This window comes from Phaethon lepturus, unplaced genomic scaffold, assembly GCF_000687285.1.
Source record: "Phaethon lepturus isolate BGI_N335 unplaced genomic scaffold, ASM68728v1 scaffold1011, whole genome shotgun sequence".
In the NCBI taxonomy this organism is placed as follows: Eukaryota; Metazoa; Chordata; class Aves; order Phaethontiformes; family Phaethontidae; genus Phaethon; species Phaethon lepturus.
Window position 1 is genome coordinate 31,543 of NW_010519614.1, and position 21,426 is coordinate 52,968.

The 21,426-nt window shown below is 36.9% G+C and overlaps 1 protein-coding gene across 1 annotated transcript in view; it reads left to right on the plus strand.

Annotated features, from left to right (window-relative positions):
* The window catches only part of LOC104628484 (mucin-5AC-like), a gene marked incomplete at both ends in the record, with an annotated part of 66,879 nt that overhangs the window by 31,202 nt on the left and 14,251 nt on the right, over positions 1-21,426 (plus strand). Inside the window, 15 exons of the mRNA XM_010297092.1 lie at positions 10,299-10,373; positions 11,307-11,372; positions 11,769-12,030; positions 12,439-12,553; positions 13,177-13,267; positions 14,105-14,214; positions 14,428-14,644; positions 15,624-15,749; positions 16,134-16,251; positions 17,073-17,211; positions 18,243-18,353; positions 18,931-19,000; positions 19,805-19,942; positions 20,027-20,191; positions 20,688-20,782. Coding sequence (XP_010295394.1) covers positions 10,299-10,373; positions 11,307-11,372; positions 11,769-12,030; positions 12,439-12,553; positions 13,177-13,267; positions 14,105-14,214; positions 14,428-14,644; positions 15,624-15,749; positions 16,134-16,251; positions 17,073-17,211; positions 18,243-18,353; positions 18,931-19,000; positions 19,805-19,942; positions 20,027-20,191; positions 20,688-20,782 — 1,898 coding nt within the window. The remainder of the gene's footprint in view (positions 1-10,298; positions 10,374-11,306; positions 11,373-11,768; positions 12,031-12,438; positions 12,554-13,176; positions 13,268-14,104; positions 14,215-14,427; positions 14,645-15,623; positions 15,750-16,133; positions 16,252-17,072; positions 17,212-18,242; positions 18,354-18,930; positions 19,001-19,804; positions 19,943-20,026; positions 20,192-20,687; positions 20,783-21,426) is intronic.

Consider the following 21,426-nt stretch of genomic DNA (forward strand, 5'->3'; position numbering starts at 1 on the left):
TCATCTGCACTTGACCATTAACATGAACCATCCCAAAACAGATGGACTCTGCTGCACACTTGATAGCCCACAACAAAACTATCTACGTTGAGGTTCTATTTGCAAATTGGGCTACTCCAGGAGTTAGTCTGTGTAAGACTTTTCTCAACTTGTAGATTTGTCTCACGGTCTCTATTGGTGATAGAGAGGGCAAGAGGGAGCAGAAAAGCCATTAACTGAAAACTGAATTGTTGCATTGTTGTTTGTCTGCTGAGGATAGATGCCAGGTAACTTCTGTTAATCTGAAGAGTAGTGCAGACAAGGAAATAAGGGATGATAAACTTGACTCCTTAGGCAGAACTTCAGCTGAGTCTCTAAACGCAGTCAGCACTGCAGACAGGAGTTAAACTTTGAGCCTGGTCCCCACATAGAGTCTTCAGACTGAACTTAAAGTTACCTACTGATATGGGCATAAACTTAGCCTGTCAAGCATTGGTATGTGCAGCACTAATGAGCATACTCAAATCTGAAGAGTTTTTCATTGAAGAGATGCAGAAATGACTCATCAAGTGTCACTAAGAAAGCCTCCCAATACAAGGAAAAATATACCAAAATGTATTCAACAGCAGATTCTGAAGTAGGCAAAGAAATGCAAATGAAAATTTGAGAGTGCTTTGGGAAAAAAGAGCCATTAAAATGAGAGGCTATATGCAATTACTGGGGCAGGAAGAATAATTATGCCAAGCTTGTAGAGAGGAAAAACAAAGAAAAAAAGGAAATATATCTAAGTCTCCCACTAATAATTCAAAAGGTTAGATTAGGCTCATGAATGTTATTAGTATCCCACAGAATAAGCAATTTATGAAATGAAGAAAAGATTCACAGTTATGCTTTCAAATGAATTAAATGCACGATGAATCTAAGGACTTTAAACCTGGTAAAAATTATTTGTCACATACATATGTACATTTTCCCAACTTAAAAAAAATAGCACCTAACAGTCAAAAATACTGAGATAAGACAAGGCATGGCAGCTTTCTGGCAGCAAAGCTGTTAAGAGTTTTTCCAGATACCTTTAAAATATGACAATTAGATAAAAAAATTACTCAGCCAGTACAGCTGAATACTCACATAGTTAAAGCCCAGGAGCAAGAATCACAATGAGAAAGGAGGTGCTGCACTCACCTGGGTTATATACCGACCACATAGAAGTTAAGCAAGCTGTGCGCTTAAGAAGAGCTATTACATTTGAAAACCACAACATGAATGACCACATTTCATTAACTCAGTTTGAAATGCACAGAAGCTATTGCTGACAAGGTATTAGACAAGAGTTTCATTTGTTTTTCTTGCATCTTTCATTCCCCTTAGTTAAGGTGACCAGAGCAACAGCTCTGGTTTTCCTTGCCTGCCAACAGTTCAAGATACCAGTTACAGGCTCCTCTTCCAAATCCTTTAAAACAGAATCAAGAAAAGGGAAGACAGCACGACTGTGCACTTAAGGTGTCACTCTGTAGTTAAGGAACTATGACTAATGTCACTGGCAAATGAGGCAAGTTACTTCATTTCTTCTAACCTTCGCTACTCTTAGCTCTCACTTTTTTTCAATTTAGACGATCTAATCTCCACAGCCAGAGTTTTCTTGCACATTCCACAATACCTTGCTTAACCAGTTCTAAAGTTGCTGGAAGAAACTAAAAAGCAGTAACAACCATATGCAACAGACCTCATCTGCCATTCACTGTAGGAGCTTAACACTCTCTCCATATGCTTTTCACTGTGAGGCTGTGTGCAGCTTTGTTTTCCACAGAGAAACCTCTCTGAGATTTCTCCAGTGGTGTGATGTTACACTAAACAGGAAACAGACTGCCTCATCTATTCCAAGAACCAGGGAAAGGAGCCTATGGCCAGAGCGTGTCCACCATTTTCTCCCCCAGTGGCAGTGCACATATTTATTAGGGGGAAGTTAACAGGCCATTGAAAAAAGGGTGGAGAGTGAGAATGAATCCCTGGGTAGGGCTGGAAAGCGAAACCCTTGTGAGTCACCTGCAGACTGATGGAAGGAAAGAACAGTTGAACCTATCAGAGAAAGGTGAGAAAAGCATGAACAGGACAAGCCAAGGAGAGCAACTAAACCTCTATAGAGCTGGGTGGGAAGGGTGTACCGGATCCTCTGCTTCAGGTAATGCCAATTTGGTTTATGTTAGTTGCAGACTGTCATTACTTTCTACAGCACAATAAATATTCTCTTCTCTGACCAATCCAACCATACATTTTCCCAGTTCATATGGCAAGCAACGACTTCACAGATGTGAGGCACAATGCAGCTTTACCCGAGTCCCAATTATCTCTGGTTTATCATGCTTCTAAGGAGGTAGAGGTCATGAATACTAATGGAGTTGTAATTTGAACACAGAAGGTAAATGAATTCTGGTTTCATCAATAGCCTTAATACCACCACTTCGTAACTTCTGAATGTTTGCTTTTGCCACCTTCATATTATTTGATATACTTTCAGGTTGCAATTGTAATATTTATAATATATATGATATCCACAATTTATCTGGCATTTGAAATTTCACATTGAATTGGTATAATCAATGTCTCAAATTTTGTCCCTACTTCTATGCAAGAAACCAAGAAGAAAAGGTAAAATTGGAGAGTTTATATCCATTGTCAGAATTATGGGTTAAGTAACATATATATTTGATTTACTGTTACAAGAGGTACTTTTAGTGACTAATCCATTAGTATAGATTTTTTATATAAGATCGAAGTGTCAGAACAATATTTGTCAGACAGATCCTTGGCTGTTGTAGTTAATTTCCAATAACTTCCTATAAAAAGAGCTGGTCCATACCAATTCTACAGATCTATCCTAAATTAATTTCCATGTTATTTGACACTAAGATGTCAAGATAAGCTTCTGGGTTTCCCACAGCATTAAAACTGAGAAAAACAGACAAAAAATGCAAGAAAGAAATAAAAATGCTTTCAACACCCCCCTGAACACTCCCTCCTGCAAACAAAAGGGTTTTGTTTTAGTGCTGGGCAATACCGAAACTGTGGTACCTTAGTGGATTCCTGGTGTACCTTAACAATGAAGACAGCTGTCTAAGTTTCTGTTATTAAAATACCTCAAAACTTGCTTCTGGGATATCTTTCCTCTCATACAACTGAAGAGGAGAGCTTGCTCGTCCCTACCTACATAGGTAGGCTTTTTTCACTGTACCATCTGTGAAACTCAGAAGTCCTCCAACTACTCTTTTTTTCATCTACAAGACCCACTTGGTGCAACCACCCACGTGACCAATGAACATGTTTACTTAAACCATTCTGGGTGTTGTGGTGCTCTCATCTACAGATATGATTCCTCCAGCAATCAGTAAAATCTCATAGCCTGATAATTTTAAAAATTTCATAAGCCACCTAAAAGAGTGAGCTGAATTTCTTCTGTACGTGTTTTCTTATTACCCATTTCACCCACTCCTTGTGGTGGAGAGGGAGGAAGAGAAAGAGAGTGTATGGTTGGATAAGCTGAACACTGGAACATCATTTGAATATCACTACTACCTGAAGACAAAAATTTCAGTCTGAGCAGTAGCAATCATAACAACTCCAGAATATGTAAAGTTTTGAGAAAATATCTGAGAAACATCTTTCGAAGAACACCTTCATATACAACCGGGACAACCTTCACAACAGTTATATAATACTGACAAATACACTGACAAACGTTTAGTGAAGTAGCATATTCAAACTTGACATGCATTGTTCTAGTCACAAAGAATTATAATGACTGAAAACTAGAAACTGTCTTAGAAGAAGAAAGAAGCATTTGATATTAGCACTCTGCTTAGCAACTACTTCAGTAAAAGGGACAGGGCAGAGGAAAAAGCAGCCTGGATCCCACGACACACCTAGTCATCCTAGGTGCAGACACCCTTTTCAACTTCACCAGATAAGTATCAAAAACACTAATTGCCCCTCAGAAAACTCCTCCCTTTATCAGTAGTCCCTTGCTTTAGTATACCCAATGGGAAACAAGAAACTCTCTCCAAATGTTTTAAAGTAACACAAGAAGATTCTGGTATTTTCTTATTCTCCTCATGCAGAAGTGGGTGTAACTAAGATGAGAAGCAAGCTCTACTTCTTATCTTCACATGTAGCCTATTGCTAAAGGTGTATGCACATTAGCTGCTGAAAGTCTAGTTTTTTGGGTGGCTTGTTTAAGTACTTAAGTGGGACTAGTGTATATTTATTTAGCACAGCTAACTGGTCACGTAAACAAGATATCATTTGACTTCTCTATGTACAGATGAATTTATATTCATTACGATTACTGGCACAGAATAGAACAATGCTCTATGGGCAGGAAATCCAGTCTTTTCTTTTCTCCTGGTCTGCTGAAGCATGAAGATCTAGATCTAGGCTGTGTAAACAGCTTACTACTGATCATGAAGATGTAACTTCATTAAACATCCTGTATATATTGACAGGGAACATGTTTCATGCTATAGCATGACTTAAGTACCCCAACCTTGCCATAGTAAGCTACCACTGATTTCAATCCAAAAATCAAATCCAGATAACACTTCATTATTTTATAATACTAAATGAGTGAGGATCTAATATATTTAGTGCTAAACAAAGGTGGAAATAATGGCTGAACTGAAATAAATTGGAAAAAAATTACACAATTCAGTTCAGTAACACCTGAATGGAATATTGTATAGTACTCTCCTATTCTTTTACGGAAATATTTTTAAATTTATAATGGTGGGATAGGATTTTGATAAGAAACCAAGAGAATTAGGCATCCAGCTGTGATCACATTTCATAATTAGGACACCTTCCCAACTTTGTTTCCTTCCCCCACTTCAGCAGCAATGACAATCAGAAGAGACTGCTGAACTGAATCTTACTAGACATGCAAAAGATAATACTGTCCCCTTTTACAGAAGGAAAGTCCTTTCTGCATCTCTACACATCCTAGTACACATAATTCTTTTTTTGCTCCTCCTGTGGCTCCCCCTCCCCAATTATATCTCCCATGTGCTTTTTCCTAAGCCCCCCACTGAGCAGCAGCTCTCATTCCCTTTCTTATGATGAAGATTTGTGGATCCATTGGGTACCTTCATTCTTGTAAACTGGCAGGAGGCTGAAGATGAAGATGAACTGAGGGTAAGTCTTATGTGTATAACAAGTGCTGGACTGTGCATCGTTTTTGCCAAACCTAGCAGTTTTAAAATAATTATTTCACTAGCTTTGAACATTTTTGTCCATCTTTTACCATATTAAAGTAAGGTCTGTTGAGCTTGGAAAGAGACAGAAATCTGCCCAGAGAAACTCATCCTACCTATCTCTGATGCCAAGCTAAAAAAGGAGGATAAAGTGACATGAAGTAGCAATACTGTCTGTGTTTATTGAAGTGTACATTAATTAGTGCTTTTGAAATTATAATCCAGTAGAACTGCAAAAAGCCAGTGTTCAGATAAAAAAGTATGTATGTTAAACATTTGCTGGCAAGCCTTATAGGCCTGATTCATTGCCTGTTTCTCTAATTTGTAGCCCTCATAACTCCATGGATGTGAACAGAATTACACAGGAATGCTACTGAAATTATGTGATCGTGGTCACAGGCCATAACCAATCTAACTTTTTTTTCTCCTACAAAGTTGGTGTAAGGCTGTCTGACTGTCTGAAATTACTCCTGATATTTTCTACGAGAAGACAAAATCAAATTATGCGCAGAATTCAGAAGCAGATTTCAAGGTTTAAGCCCACCAAATGTAGGATACAGTCTAGGTGAACCTGGCTTAACGTTCCTCAGGTAGCTGCCTAGTGCTTGTCAGTGCCAGACAGAAGGTTTTCCATGGCGTATACTCAGTGTGACTGTGTGGTAGTGCAGGACCCTTCAAGTTTATTAATCTGTTCGTTTTACAAGAAGATTAGCTGCCGCAAGAGGCATGGAGGGACTTCCTAATGCTGAGTCCCCACATATGAAATACTCCACACTCCCTCAGACTTCAGAAATCAGCGGGGTTTTTTACCAAAGAGCTGCCTAGTATCAGTTACGGTACTGAAAAATTTAGAACAGTTACTTGCATGTCATCTGCATAACTGCAAAGAAACCCCAAATCAAATTTGTTCCAGGACCTGTTATTTGTGGAGGAGGAGTTGTGTTTTATTTGCAATCAGGTTACATTTCTTTCTTAGACTGAACCTTAACAACATATACGTACGTGTATGAATATACTCCTCCCAAAATGCAAATACCATTGGCCAGTTTCTGAGGAAGGAAGAGCATCCTCTGTTTACCTGTTCATTTGCTAAAATCCCCCAAACCCCACCTTTCTAGACTCTCTGAATCAATCTGGGACTGAAGCCAAAGCCACTTACTATATAAGACTTTCAGAGCACAGGTGAACTAGTCCTCCTAACCGACTTTAGACCCAACATCCTGTGCCAGACTCCGCTCAAGATGGGGTTTGGCAGGGGGGTATGGGTACCAGAATGGGCTTTCCTGTTAGCAATTTGCTGTATCCATCAGATAGGTAAGAAGTTCTCTTTTTTAATTGGGAAAAGAAAAAATACTCTTTAGATCTATAATATGTTTTAAACAACTATATTAATTTTGTTTCACTTAACTGATGGTTGTGTTTAAAAAAGATTTCTTTATTTTTTTTTCGATTTTCATTAAATATTTAATGTCTGTCTATTAACTGGACTGATTTAATTTAATATTGCCTCAAACTCCTACATAATAACTATATTTGAATGTTAGCCTTGAAGATAAATCAAACAGAACCATTATTCATGTCTTAAAATGTCAGGTTTTCAGTATTGCTTATGCCTTACAAAAACATTTTGTCCCTGTTGTATTTTGCATTAGGATTGATTATAAATGTTATGTTTTTTATGAAATATAAAACACTACATTTTCCAGTTGCTAGATCAGACCACTGGTCAATCTTTTCCAGTATTTTGTCACCTACCGGGACCTAATACCAGATTCCTCAAGATTTTTTGCAACTTCTTTTGCAAAAGAGACTAGAAGGGAATATTCATGTGACAATGATTTTCAGTAACTGATTGTGCATTGATAATGCGCTATGCAAAATATTTATATAAATTACTGACAGTGAGTGTGAGCAGGAGAGTGTGAGAAGGAATGGTGGATTTATCTGACACATGCAATCCATCATTTTGTATACTGGGGGTTTTTTCCTGTAAATATTATATACATCAGGGCTGATCTTGGCAGTTTTTATTACTCTGAGTAGCCCTATTAAGTCAATGGGACCACTCAAATTAAAATTACTTGCATGACTACAAGTCATGACATTGCTAAGTCAATCCCATTCATGTACAGTAATTACTGTCCTGTCAGCTAGAATTTTTAACTCTTCAGATTGCCTATGTGAATTTACCTTGCATAAAATTTTCAAAATATTGACAAGAACAAATGTAATTTTAGACTACTTTACAGTTTGTGAAAGAAACACTAAAATACTGCAAGTTGATTTAAGCACAAAATACAACAGTCACTTAGAGTAAAAGCTTACATTTAGAGTTATGCAATGTCAGTGAAAAGCATCGTCAGCCATCTATTGAACAAGAAAGTTATTTGCACTGTGCAATGTTAATCTGATAAATTGTTTTGAAAAATGAATATTGGTTAGACAGTGTCCAGCAAACTCTTCTTTATTTAAATCACACTCTGTGGAAAATATTTTCAGATGTCCTGAGTGACTAAAGAATATTGGCACAATCCCATGCCATCTCCACAACCATTCTATACCTGACTTTATATTTTGGGTCAAATACTGACTTCTATATAGATAAGATGCACACCTAGCGGGGTGCATCCAGAAACATTCTTAATATTTAGGTCAGTTGCCAAATTATCAAATAGTAAAGTATCTTAACTATTCTTAGAACTGAGGGACATTTATTTTTATAATGGTCAACAACATGGCATTGTGCGATTGCTAAATAAACCAAGGCAGCTAGAATTTCCTTTGGAATGATGTATTAGCTAAGTAAACAAAAGCCCCTGCTCTTTCCCCGAGAAAAATTAACAGACCAAAATACACATATATACTATTTTGCTCTGTTACACAGGTTCTCATGCTAGAATAAACAAACATTCTATGATTCTATGCCTACTGAGATTCCTCTAAATGTGTTGAGTGAGAGCAAAGTCTGGCCTATTAAGACATACAGAGACATTTGTCTCACCTAATCAGCATCATTTTTTCTCACCTGATCAGTATCAATTATAATGATAAGAATGCAATAATGATATTATCTGTGATACTGAAAGACTAACAGGAAATGGAAAATGGTTAAAATCTGTCCTCAGTTACTTCTTTGTACATCACTAGTGGTCACACATAAAGTTAGATGAAAAAAGAATTAAAAGCTTAGGTCTGAAAGAAACTGCAGACACTGCAGCAACTTCTAGATATGGTGGGGCTGCCCAGAATCCCCTCCTCCAAAGCCAGCAGTCTCTTGAGGACCTATTTGGGAGTGGGAGCTTGAATCCATTCAGACAGGCATCCTTCAGCTCTGGGATCAAGTACTCAATCTGCTTACATGGTGGGCACAGCCAGGAGTTACATTAGAAAAATAATTTAAAAATAAAGATGCTCCTGATCCAGTTATTTTTAAGGCCAAAGCAGTTGTCCAGCTTTCATCAAGCTATCTGGCCTGAAGTTCTTAAGTGGAGGAAATGCTCAGCAAGGAATGTAAGCACCAAAGGGAACTGGGGTTTATGGCACACTTCAGCATTTCCCCCTCTTCCACCAGTGTGGCTCCCTGTTCAGTGAGATGAGTGTTACACATCCAGTTCTGAGTCAGTGAACTCTTCCCACCTGTTGTATAAAGAAAAAGGGGGCTTAACTTAGGACTAAATTACATAGGAGGTTCCTCGTTGACCGAGAAATTCTCTAGACACCTAGTGTACTCATTCCCATAATCCTGATGAGGATTCAGATATTAGTAATTTCATCACCTAAATCCTTTGAGGATTTAGACTTGGCAGGTTATAGGTATATGTTAGTCAACATGTTCTAAGCACGGATATCACATGCTGACAGGATTCAGTGCTTCACAAAATAAAGTTGTGGTAATTTTTCTTTTACAGGACATGCCTGCCATATTTTGCTCAGAGCACCAACCTAGGAACTTACGGTCAATCTTTTTCTAGGCATTAAAATGCTCAGGTCAATATTTGTCATCTCTCAAAAGTCTTTGCTAATACCTGCTTTGGTATGGTATTGCTGGGCCATGCATTGAAAGGAATTAAAAACATGGAGTCATGATAGAGAGAAGGAGAAGTCATCTGGAAGACAGTTCATGTAGTTGATCCAGTAACCATTTAACTGGAGGTACAAAAATAATCCTTGAAGCAAGGCACAAAAATAGGATGGTTTTGATGTAGCTGAGTGCCCTAATCATGTGGTTATATGATAGTGGTCTATTTTTTCCTCCTTATTCACTATCCCACTGTTTTCAGCACCGTGTCTCACCTTCAGGTGGGGTAGCAAGAACCCTGGGTCAAATAGACTTACAGTGCGATGTTTAAGGTTTTCTGCAGAGAAGATGTGAGTTTGAACCATCTCGGAGTGAGAAGAGGGGTAGAACAGGAAACCTGGTTCTTTGGGTTACTTCTCCTGGGTTACTACTCAGGTCCTTGTATCCTGGGTTACTATGGGTCCTTGTATTATCACTCAGAGGTACCTTCTTACATCTGGCTGTAAGGTAAACCTAGATCCCGGATTGAGGTTTTAGATTTACTCCAGATGGAAAGGCCCTATGCTTAGGCACTACAGAAACTGGCATATAAAGATCTGCAGCCATTACTGGATCAAGACCAGTTTTAACCAGTTCTGTGTCTTTTCTTATTATTATCTAGCTACTACACAGCAATTTTAATAAACGACTCTCTTACATTTTGTAAATTCTTCCTGTAATTTTTTCACATATTAGTGAGATGTAGTGCAGCAGTGAAATAAGGGCTGTGACCCAGTCATTAGAATCCCTTGTAGTGAGTTTTAAGGGAAACAAAGAAAACAGATATACATGAAATGTTATCTGGATTTCAGACTGTGTATTTGTAACAGAACATCTCTTTCTATAATTACATTTTACCTTTTTGTGGGTCCTGTTTAATTTTTTCTGATGTGATAAAGGACACTCCCCTTTGTCTTACAGCGATGCATCTGTGTCCTTTGATCCTATCAAAATACTTTGCTTTAAAAGTTCAGATACAGGATATTGTACTTAACATGCTTTTTACAATTTCTTCACAGGAGGCCAGAAATCCATTGAAATCCAACAGGAAACAGGAAGCAAATACACTGAGGACGTTCAGCAGAAACAAAACAGTATGTTCATTTATACTGTGTATCTGTATTTATTTGTTACAACTCTACTAAATAATAAAAATGCCTAAAAAAACTCCTTAGTATGTTGCCAGGAATGTCAAATAAAGACAAATGTGTATTAACAAATGTCTCTCTATATAAGAATAGTAATATCTTTATTAGATACCAATTACTAAACACATACAGTATGGTTATATTTGTATAATAATAATTTGTAAATGTTGTATGCATATGTGCATGAATGCATATATAAAATCAAAGTGGAATGTACGTGCAGGATGTTTGGTTCCTTATAAACAAGGAAATGAGACCACTTTGGCAAACTGAAAGTCAGCAGCTGATGTTGGGAAATCAAGATGGCAACCCAACTTCATTGATTTTTACCATGCAATGATTTGTGATCATCTTGTACAACCAATTCGTGATTATTTCTAAGGATTTTCAGCCCCTTAATAGAAAAATATTAAACAGGCAGTAAAGGGGATAATTAAAGTTTTTATTCCCTCCTTAGAAAGAGGAGGTGTAATGAGAAGGCAACTATGCTTTTGTAGCATTAACAGGCTAATTTAGTACAGCTTAACCCTTTGTATTTTTCAGTGTGTCTGAAGCATTCCAATATGCAGAGCTGTAAATTTCTGCCTCTCCTAACACAACACAGACTTTCATAAAAGGGCTTTCATAAAAGGGTCAAAATTAAAAGGTAGAAAATGCAGATTATCAGAGTTGAAAGCAATTTCTTATGATCTAACTATCCTGATTTTGAATTTTAGTACACACTTTCAACCTGATACATAGCCTGTGTAAAATAAAACAAGTTTAACAGTGCTTCATTGGATCTTGTATATTAACTTTCTAGTCCTTTCTACATCAATACTGGGTGCAAATTTTGGTATTGTTATACTAGTTTTTGTTTTCTTTCTTACTGTTTTATAGATTCTGCTACAGTTTCATCTAAGGTGAACATCATCCAGCCAATGCTGACAAATCCAGTAATAACACGTAAGTAAAGGAAATTAAATGTATTCAGTAAGTTTTCAGTTTTAGGGAATGTAGACAGAGGAATCTAATACAAATGGGGAAAGGCACTGGTAAAGGAAGTTGTGAATTATTAAGAGAGAAAGAGGGTGATTAAGAAATATAATGTTGAAATGTGGACAACTAATAAAGCTCTAGCTGAACATTACAACCATTTATAGGGTTATATAGGATGAGTAACAGATATGACTGAAGAATGAATACACAGTTTTATAATGGATAGATGGATGGAAAATAACAAATGAAGGTAGGCAGGCAGAAATTATTCAATGACAAAATGAAGCCTTGGACAAGCTGATTTTCACCGTGTTAAAGCTGGGAATTTTAAGTCATTTTTTTACAGCTAGTTTTAATTCACAGCTTCAAATCCTGCTCACAATGGCCGTGTGTGCAGCACATGGGGCAACTTCCACTTCAAGACCTTTGATGGAGACATATTCACCTTCCCTGGGCTCTGCAATTATGTTTTTGCATCTCATTGCAATGCTCCCTATGAGGACTTCAACATCCAGATTAGGCGCATAGTGGTAGAAAATGCTCCAACAATCAACCGTATCACCATGAAACTTGAAGGTGTAGCTGTTGAGCTGACAAAGGATGTTGTGATGATCAACAGCAACAGGTACATTTATTCATAACACTTGTTTGGTAAGCACAGACCTTTTTTTCAAACTTGTCAAGTACTTTTGTGTATTTGGGGGGAAAAATTCTGAGTTCTTCAATAAATCTGACAATTTTACCAACATAAATAATGAATAAGTTGCTATTAATTCCTTTCACAGTAGATCAATCCTTCCCTTAAAGATTACCTCAAAAATAAAACTTGAATGAAAAATCCTGAGACATTGGATCCAAATTCAGATCCATATTTGATGACGTTGGACCATCTTTTTTTTTTAATCGCTTTTATTTCCACACAACTGCATTGTTTTAGATTTCCTGCAGATGCTGGGTACCATAAGCCATTTTTTTCCTCTTCATCAAATATCTGAATCAGAAAATACCTAGCATTCTTTCTGCTTTTTCTCAGGGTTCAACTGCCGTACAGCCAATCTGGAATTATGATAGAGAAAAGCAGCATTTACGTGAAAGTTACCAGCAAAATGGGTATTCTGTTAATGTGGAATGAAGATGACAGTATACTGGTAAGAACTGCTCCTGGACCTGTCTACACCTTCAGAGGCCAGAGCTAACCTTTGAATAGGCCGGTCCCTATTTGTTTAGGGCGTTATTATTGCCTTCCCATCTCATGCTATTGAACAATTCTTTCTTAATAAAGATAAGTTTGCATCCAGGTAGTCCTAAAATTACATGGATTTACTTCTACTGGATAGCACATGTCTGCTTAAAATAGGATGAAAAATCACTTTTACTATATTATTAACGTATTGGCATTGTTACAGGGCCTACTTACCCCTCTAAATACAATTTCCTAACAGAATTTCATTCTCTTAGGACTTCATTTTTGCTGTGGATTTGATTTTCTTTCTGAAGAATGAATAGAGAGAAAGAGGCTGAAAGCAATATAGATGTTACAGTGAAACTTAAGTCTACATCAATAGCATCAATAGCTTGGACTCTGCATTGTAAATCAAATCCAAGCCAACTCTTCATTCTGTCCCCAAGGTTTGAATTTGATTGCTAAATAAAATTACACAGATCTGATGACAAATACTTAGAGGCAGCAAGTGCAGGTGCTTTCATCGGTCTTGAATATATTTTAGAATTATTATACTAACTTCTATCAACTTATTGTCCATCATTTTAGTTGGAATTGAATGAGAAATATGCGAATCAGACCTGTGGACTTTGTGGGGACTTCAACGGCTTTCAAATTTACAATGAGTTCTATTCAAACAGTAAGTTTTTTTAATAATAAAAATTGGGTTTTGGAGGCTCCAACATGCTTTTTTTGTATCCTTTAACATCATCAGCATTCCTTTTTCCTATCCTGTTAAATGATTTACCCAGAAGATATGATTCCATCTCTGTTGAAAAATATGTAGTACAGAGATCAGATAATGTGATTTAATACTTTAAGTAGAAATATGGTACTGGTGGTAACAACTGATCACATATTTCTTATATGCCATGGTTTTATTTACCTAATCATCTAACCCCATAAAAATGAGACAGATTTTCACTAATAACATAAATAAATTTAGAAATATATTTAATAAAACAAAAGGCAATTATATTGTCTAGTCACTACATTTATTGTTTCAGTTCTGTCTTAAAATTGGTATATCCGCATTTGCCTGCTGGATTGCATAATCTTTATAAGATCTTATCTTCATCATTCTATCTATTCCCAGCCTGAGCTTTTTCCTAAATCTTGTCTCACAGCAGTCACCATTGTCCAAATCCCTGTTCAGATTCTTTTCTCTCTTCCCTGCAGAGGCTCAATATAACCTGAAAAAAGCTTGTTATTTTTCTGGTAAAAATCTTAGTTTGTATCTAGGTGTAATAGGCTGAGAATTGTTTTCTAATGTTTACTTTTTCCACGGTGCTATGCAAAGTAAATGGAGACAGTGATGTAGTGCTTCCTTTGGAAGGGATGATGATCAAATTTAAGGACTTAAGGGAACTAGCTGCCTTGGTCAGTTTTGAGCAGAATCCTTGAGAGGAGAAAAAGATAAGAGACAGTTGCATTGAACAAAAAAAACAACCTTCATTATTAAATTTCTTTTGCACAGATATTAAAATGACAGCCTTGCAGTTTGGGAATCTACAGAAAATGGATGGGCCAACCGAACATTGTGAAGACTCCACTTCTACCCTGCCAGATAATTGCACTGATAATTTTGTAAGGATCTTTTTACTATTATTTTCTTTTTCTTTCAAATTTATCTGTACACATCTACAGTTTCAGATGGGTCAACAGGAAAAGCCCTCAGGCGACAGCAACTTAATGAGTGATATAAGATTCTATCAAAGAATTATTATACAAAGTAACAATACCAAAAAATTGCTCATCTCTATTTTCTGGAAGTTGTTTAATTTTTTTTTTTCTCCCAAGGATGACATATGCCAGAAAACATTGACCAGCTCTGCATTTGCAGAGTGTAATGACCTAGTTGATGTTAGGGAGTACATTACGGCTTGCCAAGATGACTTGTGCCGCTCTGAAGAGTCTAAAAATGCCTCATGTATCTGTGACACCTTTGGTGAATACTCCCGGCAGTGTGCTCATGCTGGTGGGCATCCTCTGAACTGGAGAACCTCAAAATTGTGCCGTGAGTATCATTGGAGATAGCCTTACTTTATGCTCAGTAACTAACAAACAAGCAGCTCTCAAATGATGCTGAGGATGCGTGAGAAATTAGTGGCCATTCTAGATTGTATTCTCCAGAGAGTTCTGATGTACAAGTTCCAGCATGAAGACTTCAGCAAGAGCTCAGGATTTTAATGCCAAATGGATTAAATACTATCAGACATCTACATGGATACTCTAATTGAGAGTCAAAGTGTTACTTAATTAACAGGGACAGTAAAGGAAGCAGATAAAGGAGAAAGAAGGAGAAAGAAAGAAAAAGAAGAAGAAAGAAGGAGAAAGAATAAAGTGTACTTGCTTGCTTGTATTCCTGTTTCTCTCCAGTTCTCATGGTGGCTACAACATTTTTTATTCTCAATTATTAACTGATTGGATCTTCATAGGTGTTTGGCTGATTAAGCACTTATTTATCTCCTCTTGCTTGGTAGTGAGGAATTTGCACCACTGTAATCTTCATAGAGATTTGCACTGAATTAAACCCATAGTAGATTATGGGGTGTAGCTGCTGACACTGTCACCAACATTTGCTCCAAAACAAAGCTGCATGAGGTACTATTTGCCCTTCCAATGGTATCTGAAAAATGCAACTATACTAAAGCTTTAGGAAATTGAGTCTTACATTTCACGAGCAATACAGGTGTTCATGAGAAGAGTGCCTTCAATAACAGCCTTGCTGACTTTGTGGGGTCATTACCTTGCTGTGCCCAGAAATCCAGTCATTGAGCCAGCTCAGCACCAGACAGCCATGGAAAGCACATCTTAACTGTAAAATATTGACCTAGGTGACTAAATTTGCAAATTTTGAGAGCTGGTGGTGGATCTGCAGTTTACTGTGGGTTTACATGTAGGTGAAAAACATAAATTAACATAAATATTTTCATATATAATGAGCTAGAAATACTTTTGACTGAAAAAGCATGTCTCCTTCTTTAAAATTTCAGCCAGGAAGTGTCCTTACAACATGCAGTACCAGGAGTGCAGCTCCCCTTGTGCTGACACATGCACCAATCCTGAACGATCTCAGTTTTGTGAAGAACACTGCATGGATGGCTGCTTCTGCCCCCCAGGCAAGTTCTTATGTACTCACATATCTGATCTCAAAGAACAACAGCAGCTTACTTGTAGGATTTGGGCAGGTTCCATGGGGTTTAAGCCTCCCATATTTGCATTTTTCACAGCCGCAAGTGACAAGCATTTGTCACACCTCAGCTGACAAAAGATATCAGAATTAATTGCCAATACACGTGCAATATTCAGAAAGCAGGAAAGCAGAACAGTGATCAGGACAAGACCAGTCTCTCAACAAACCACCTGTGCTATAATAGTCCCTCTTTCGAAGCAGTGGAATTTAAGAATACAAAGGCTGAATACTTCACTGTGCAAATTGGCCTAGTCCTATTGTTCTTAATGCCTCTTTAATTGATCAAGGGTTTGTCTTTTTTTAAATCTAGGGACTGTATTTGATGATATCAACAATTCTGGCTGCATTCCCCATCAGCAGTGCTCCTGTGTTTACAATGGCAACACCTACACTACAGGAACTTCTTTTTCAGAGCAGTGCCATTCCTGGTAACCTTTGTTCCTTTTCTAACTTATTATTTTGTCTCACATATTTAATGAGTTTAATGGTTTATTATGTGCAGTTGCATCATTGGTAGCTGATATGTGTATTTAACTGACCGCTATAGTTCCAAGATATTCCTAAAGAACATTCTTTGTTTTATTTAGCAACAGCCTTAACTAGCTTTGAACTCTAACTCAAGGTGATCAAAGCAAGGATTTACAATGTTTAGATTTCTCACCAGTCAATTAAAACACTTCCTCTTCAATTATTTTGTTCAAACATTTGGACTTCTCTAAGAGGAATGAAGTTGCAGTCATTAATGCATTTGCAAATATTTATTTTCTCTGGAGAAAGCAAAGGATGACACAATACAACCTCGATTTCACAATTATTAATCCTGTACCTGTGCACTACCACATCACCTTAGAAAACAGATATGCTCTGCATCAGGAGTAGATGTGGGGCTACATTTCTGTTAGTTTCTGGTACATTTGTATAACAAAACAGAAGAGATTTTAATTTATCATTGTGCTTTATGTTAGCTGCAAAAAACAAGTAATTACTCATACAATACCTGTTGCTGGAGACTTCACCTCTTCAAAGGAGGAAATAAATTCAATAAGTGAGGTGAATGCATACCAGAGTCATTCCTTTTACACATGTTCACGATGTTTTGAAAAGTCTTAAACCTAGATTTGCTGTTTGTGAAACTACAGCTTAAAGGGGAAAACAGTAGCAAAACAGCTGAACCTAATGTCACTGTAATTCCTTTTACTCTGGACCACTGTTACTGATTTCAGCTAACTTTATTCTCTCTCTCTTCCAGTACCTGTAATGGAGGCCAGTGGAGTTGCCAAGACACGTCATGCCCAGGAACATGTTCAGTAGAGGGAGGTTCACACATTTCCACATACGATAAAAAACATTATGATCACCACGGAGACTGCACTTACGTCCTTTCTAAGGTGGGAATCAGATATTACTAAGTCATAAAGCCTTATATATTTGTAGAAAGAAAAGGTGATCTCAATCAACACTTTTGAAACTTAACGTCTTTTGATATACACTTAGCCAGATGTTTACTAGAACATATGCTGCCATTCAAATTACAATCATTGGTTAACTATTAGCATGTCATGCAACAATATATGGTGTTTACAGGAAACTTTCCAGTTTTGTGATGTAGTAATTGCTGAAGAACATTGCCTTTTTTAAGAACTTGCTTAGTCTACATTCTTCAGTGTGATTAATCCAGCTTTCTTACTGACTTGCATAATTTTTGCCATGTTACTGTACACTATATATATAATACTATTATATAGTATTGGGCCAAATGGTACAAGTCTGAAAAATTACACTAACAGTTCTGAAAAAAAATTTTGAATTTATAGGACTACTATTCTTATTTCATTTCTGGGAAGTTCAAATACAGAAAATAAGTTCAAGTGAAGTGATACATTTAATTTAGGTTTTGGACATTTTTAAACAGATTTTTAAAAATGTCAAAAGAAATTGAGAGATTAAAAGTGAATTGTAAAATTATTTAATTACAGCAATGTGCAAGTGAAATGTTTTGATCTCTTAGGGGCTTTTTCTGTTTGTTTTTTGCCTTCCTTTTCCCCCATCTGCACAATTCAGTAAAAAAAAAAAAAGGCGTATGTTACTGTTCTCCTGCAAAATGTTTTATCTGAATTTTTTATCTCGCATTGATATCAGCTACAGAAATGTGAGTATAATTGAATGAAACATTAGAAGTGGGCATGAATAAAAACTCCAAATATGGATATCATCAATGAAAATGATAACCAGATTCTAATACTCTCGTTGTTCCTAATCATTATAAAAGGCAAAACTGAGGCCAAAGAAGACCTGGAATTTGGGAGAGTCTGGATCTTCTCCAGAAACAGAAATATTTTTTCAGAGTTGAGAGAAAATTTTACAGGGAAAGCTTTTGTAATTAGCCTTTCAGGAAATAACTGTTGGCATTTTTTTTCAGCACTGTAAAGACGAAACATTCACCATCCTAGTAGAACTACGCAAATGTGGCCTAACAGACACTGAGACATGCTTAAAGACAGTGACCCTCAACATGAATAACGGACAAACTGTAAGAATGAAAACTAAACATGGGAAACAACTATTAAAAATATGGGGAGCAATGAAGCTAGACCTTAATCAGTCAGGGAACAGAATTTCTCTCTCAAATGGTCAGCTATGTGATAAGTACATGTTATTTTTAATCAAGTGAAAAGAAATTGATTCTGTTATGAAAATCAGATCAGCTATAAATTTGGTTTTGTAGAAGTTCATTAACAAAAGTATTGTACTCACAAAGCAGAAAAAAGCTATTTACTCAGCCAGTTAGACAGAAAAAACATGAACTTTTAGGTTAGAAACTACAAGTACAACAGTAAGGGGTGTAATTAATCACAAAGATGTGTTCAGAGAAATCGAGATGATGTAATTCCCTAAGGAGTTGAGAAAGTCTCTTTAAAAATAATTCTTTTATGCAGGGAAAATTAGGAAAGTGTACAAAGTGGAAAGAGGGAAGAGGTGAAATCACAAAAAAATACCCTTTCTGTTTAATGTCTTTTAAATTAGTATCACTGGAGTTATCACCATTATTACCCTTTGGCCTATAGTTATCCTTCACACAATTGCCTCTTGTTCCTCTTCCTTGTCAGCTCATCGAGGTCAAACCTGATGGTGGTGTGTTCGTGAACTCCATCTACACCCAGCTGCCCATCTCAGCAGGTATTTTTTTCTATAACAGTCTGTGAGCAATATGCTCAGAACTTCAACATCATACCTGCTTGTTTTCTTAAACTATGGAAGATAAAGGACTGTGAGTTGTTCAGAACCTGCATGTTCACACCTCGGTTCTCTTTGGGATATTTCCTGAGTCACACAAGTGCTTTTGAAGTAGAAGTGGGAAGTTTGGTGTCATAGAGAAATGGGAGACAGTACAAGCATAAGCAAGAGTTCAAACAGAAGCAAACAGCATTTACAGTCTCCTGATTTGATCACTGTAAGGTTTACTTCCTTCTCACTGCCCAAAGTTGAACAGAGAAGACATCTGTTTACCTCTTCTACTTTTTTTTTAACTTACCACACCCCTGAGAGAGAAATTTGATTTTTTGCTCTCTGTCTCAATAACTAATAATTCTATGTGATACCTCTGACCTTCAGATTGGCTTAGTTTCACTCTCCATCAGAGCAAGGGCACCAATGTATGCTGTACAATCTTAGAAACAGAAATAGAAGTATTCTTTTTAATGCTTACTGCCATACTATTTTCCTTCTTTTCTCTTGTAAGGAGTAATCTCCAACTGCTTAATGTTGAGACAGCAAATAAAGTTAACAACTTGGTAGCTACAAGTAAATTCTGAACTGTAAATTTTTATTTATATTTCTGATCATTTTCATAAGGATTGGCTTTATTTCACCTCAGCATTTGCAACAAGTGCAATAGAAATTCAAGGATAATATAATGATGCACTGTTTCCAGCATTCAACCTCATTCAGAAAGTGATTTTTCACTCTGTTTTTCACCTGTAGCTAATGTTACTGTGTTCAGACCTTCATCATTCTTCATCATCATGCAGACAAACTTTGGCGTCCACCTTGAAATCCAAATCATACCCCTCATGCAAGTGTTTGTGCGACTGGATCCTACTTTCAAAGACCAGACCTGTGGTAAGTGAATGAAACACAAGAACATCGTGCTTGATGCCTTTTGACTAGTATGAGCAGTATAAACTTTTCACTGCTTTTCAACAGGTCTCTGTGGAAATTTCAATAATATCCAAACTGATGACTTCAAGGCCATAAGTGGAATCATCGAAGGAACAGCAACAGCATTTGCTAATACATGGAGAACTCAGGCTTCATGCCCTAATATCCAGCGCAGTTTTGAGAACCCTTGTGCACTCAGCATTGATAATGGTGAGTGCTGCTTAGAATTTTTTCCAGGGTTTTTTTTTTTTTTTTTTGGTCATCCCTAAGGAAAACACATCCATCAGAAAGCAAAGATAAGAGAATAAAGACTTACATACTTGGTAAAAAATATACATGTGAATCAGGAACAAATATTCACAATGAAAGCATTAGGGATAAGTAACAAAGTAAAGGAAGAGTCATAGAAACATAACTGAAGGAAACTGTATGGTCATTGAAAACAGAGAGGATGTTTCAGCTGACAACTTGGTGTCGGAGGAGTGAATTGACAGAATATCTTTGGAAATCTTTTATTCATCCCCTTCAGCATGTCCTCTTCTCTGGTTTTAGGAACCATAGCACACAAGCAGAGTGAAAAAAAGGCAGAAGAAGAAGAGGTTTGATGTAATTTCAGAACTACGCTTCATAGACCAGGGCAGTGTGTTTTTATGACTAATGAAATGCAAAGAATAATGTGTGTTTGTATTGTTTGTTCTCTTCACAGAGAAATATGCCCAGCATTGGTGTGGACTACTAACTGACAGCAAAGGACCTTTTTCTGATTGTCACTATGCAGTGAATCCCTCTGTTTACCACATGGTACTTTGTTAGACTGATTTTCCCTTTAAAAACAATAGAAATAGGATCATTACAACTAGCTACCAGAAAAGGACTGTTCCAGACATGTCTCTTGTTTTACGCGATGCCTGTATTTTCATTTCTGTACTGCAGCACTTCCTTCTTTCAACATGTGTTTCTGTTTGTGTTGAAACATTACCTTCTTTCAATTGTCAGTCTTGATTTCAAGCTCCTGACTTGCTTGCAAATGAAAAGGCAGCTATTTACTCCTGGGTGGATATACACATATAGTAGGAAGCATATTTAAAGGCATGTAGAACGCTTGTTTGAATATCCGTGAGTTGTTGTCTCATCAGCCTTGTATCTCATTAATAATGACTTGGCACAGAAAGCCCATTAGCTAATCATCATCATTCTGCATTCAGTGGTTGCCAATCTTTCTTCTCACTATGTATCATCCAGGTATGGACACTGGTGAAATTATGTCTAGACTGCATACTGCGAATAAAGCTTTGTATGCCATTGTGCATCATATTTGTAAATATGGTTCAGAGGAACATGAATCTGTTAAACGTATAACAGACTTTAAGACCACTATTTCCCAATAACAACTACAGACATCAACTGAATTTCTGTTACCTTCATTCTCCCCTGCCAGGAAATTT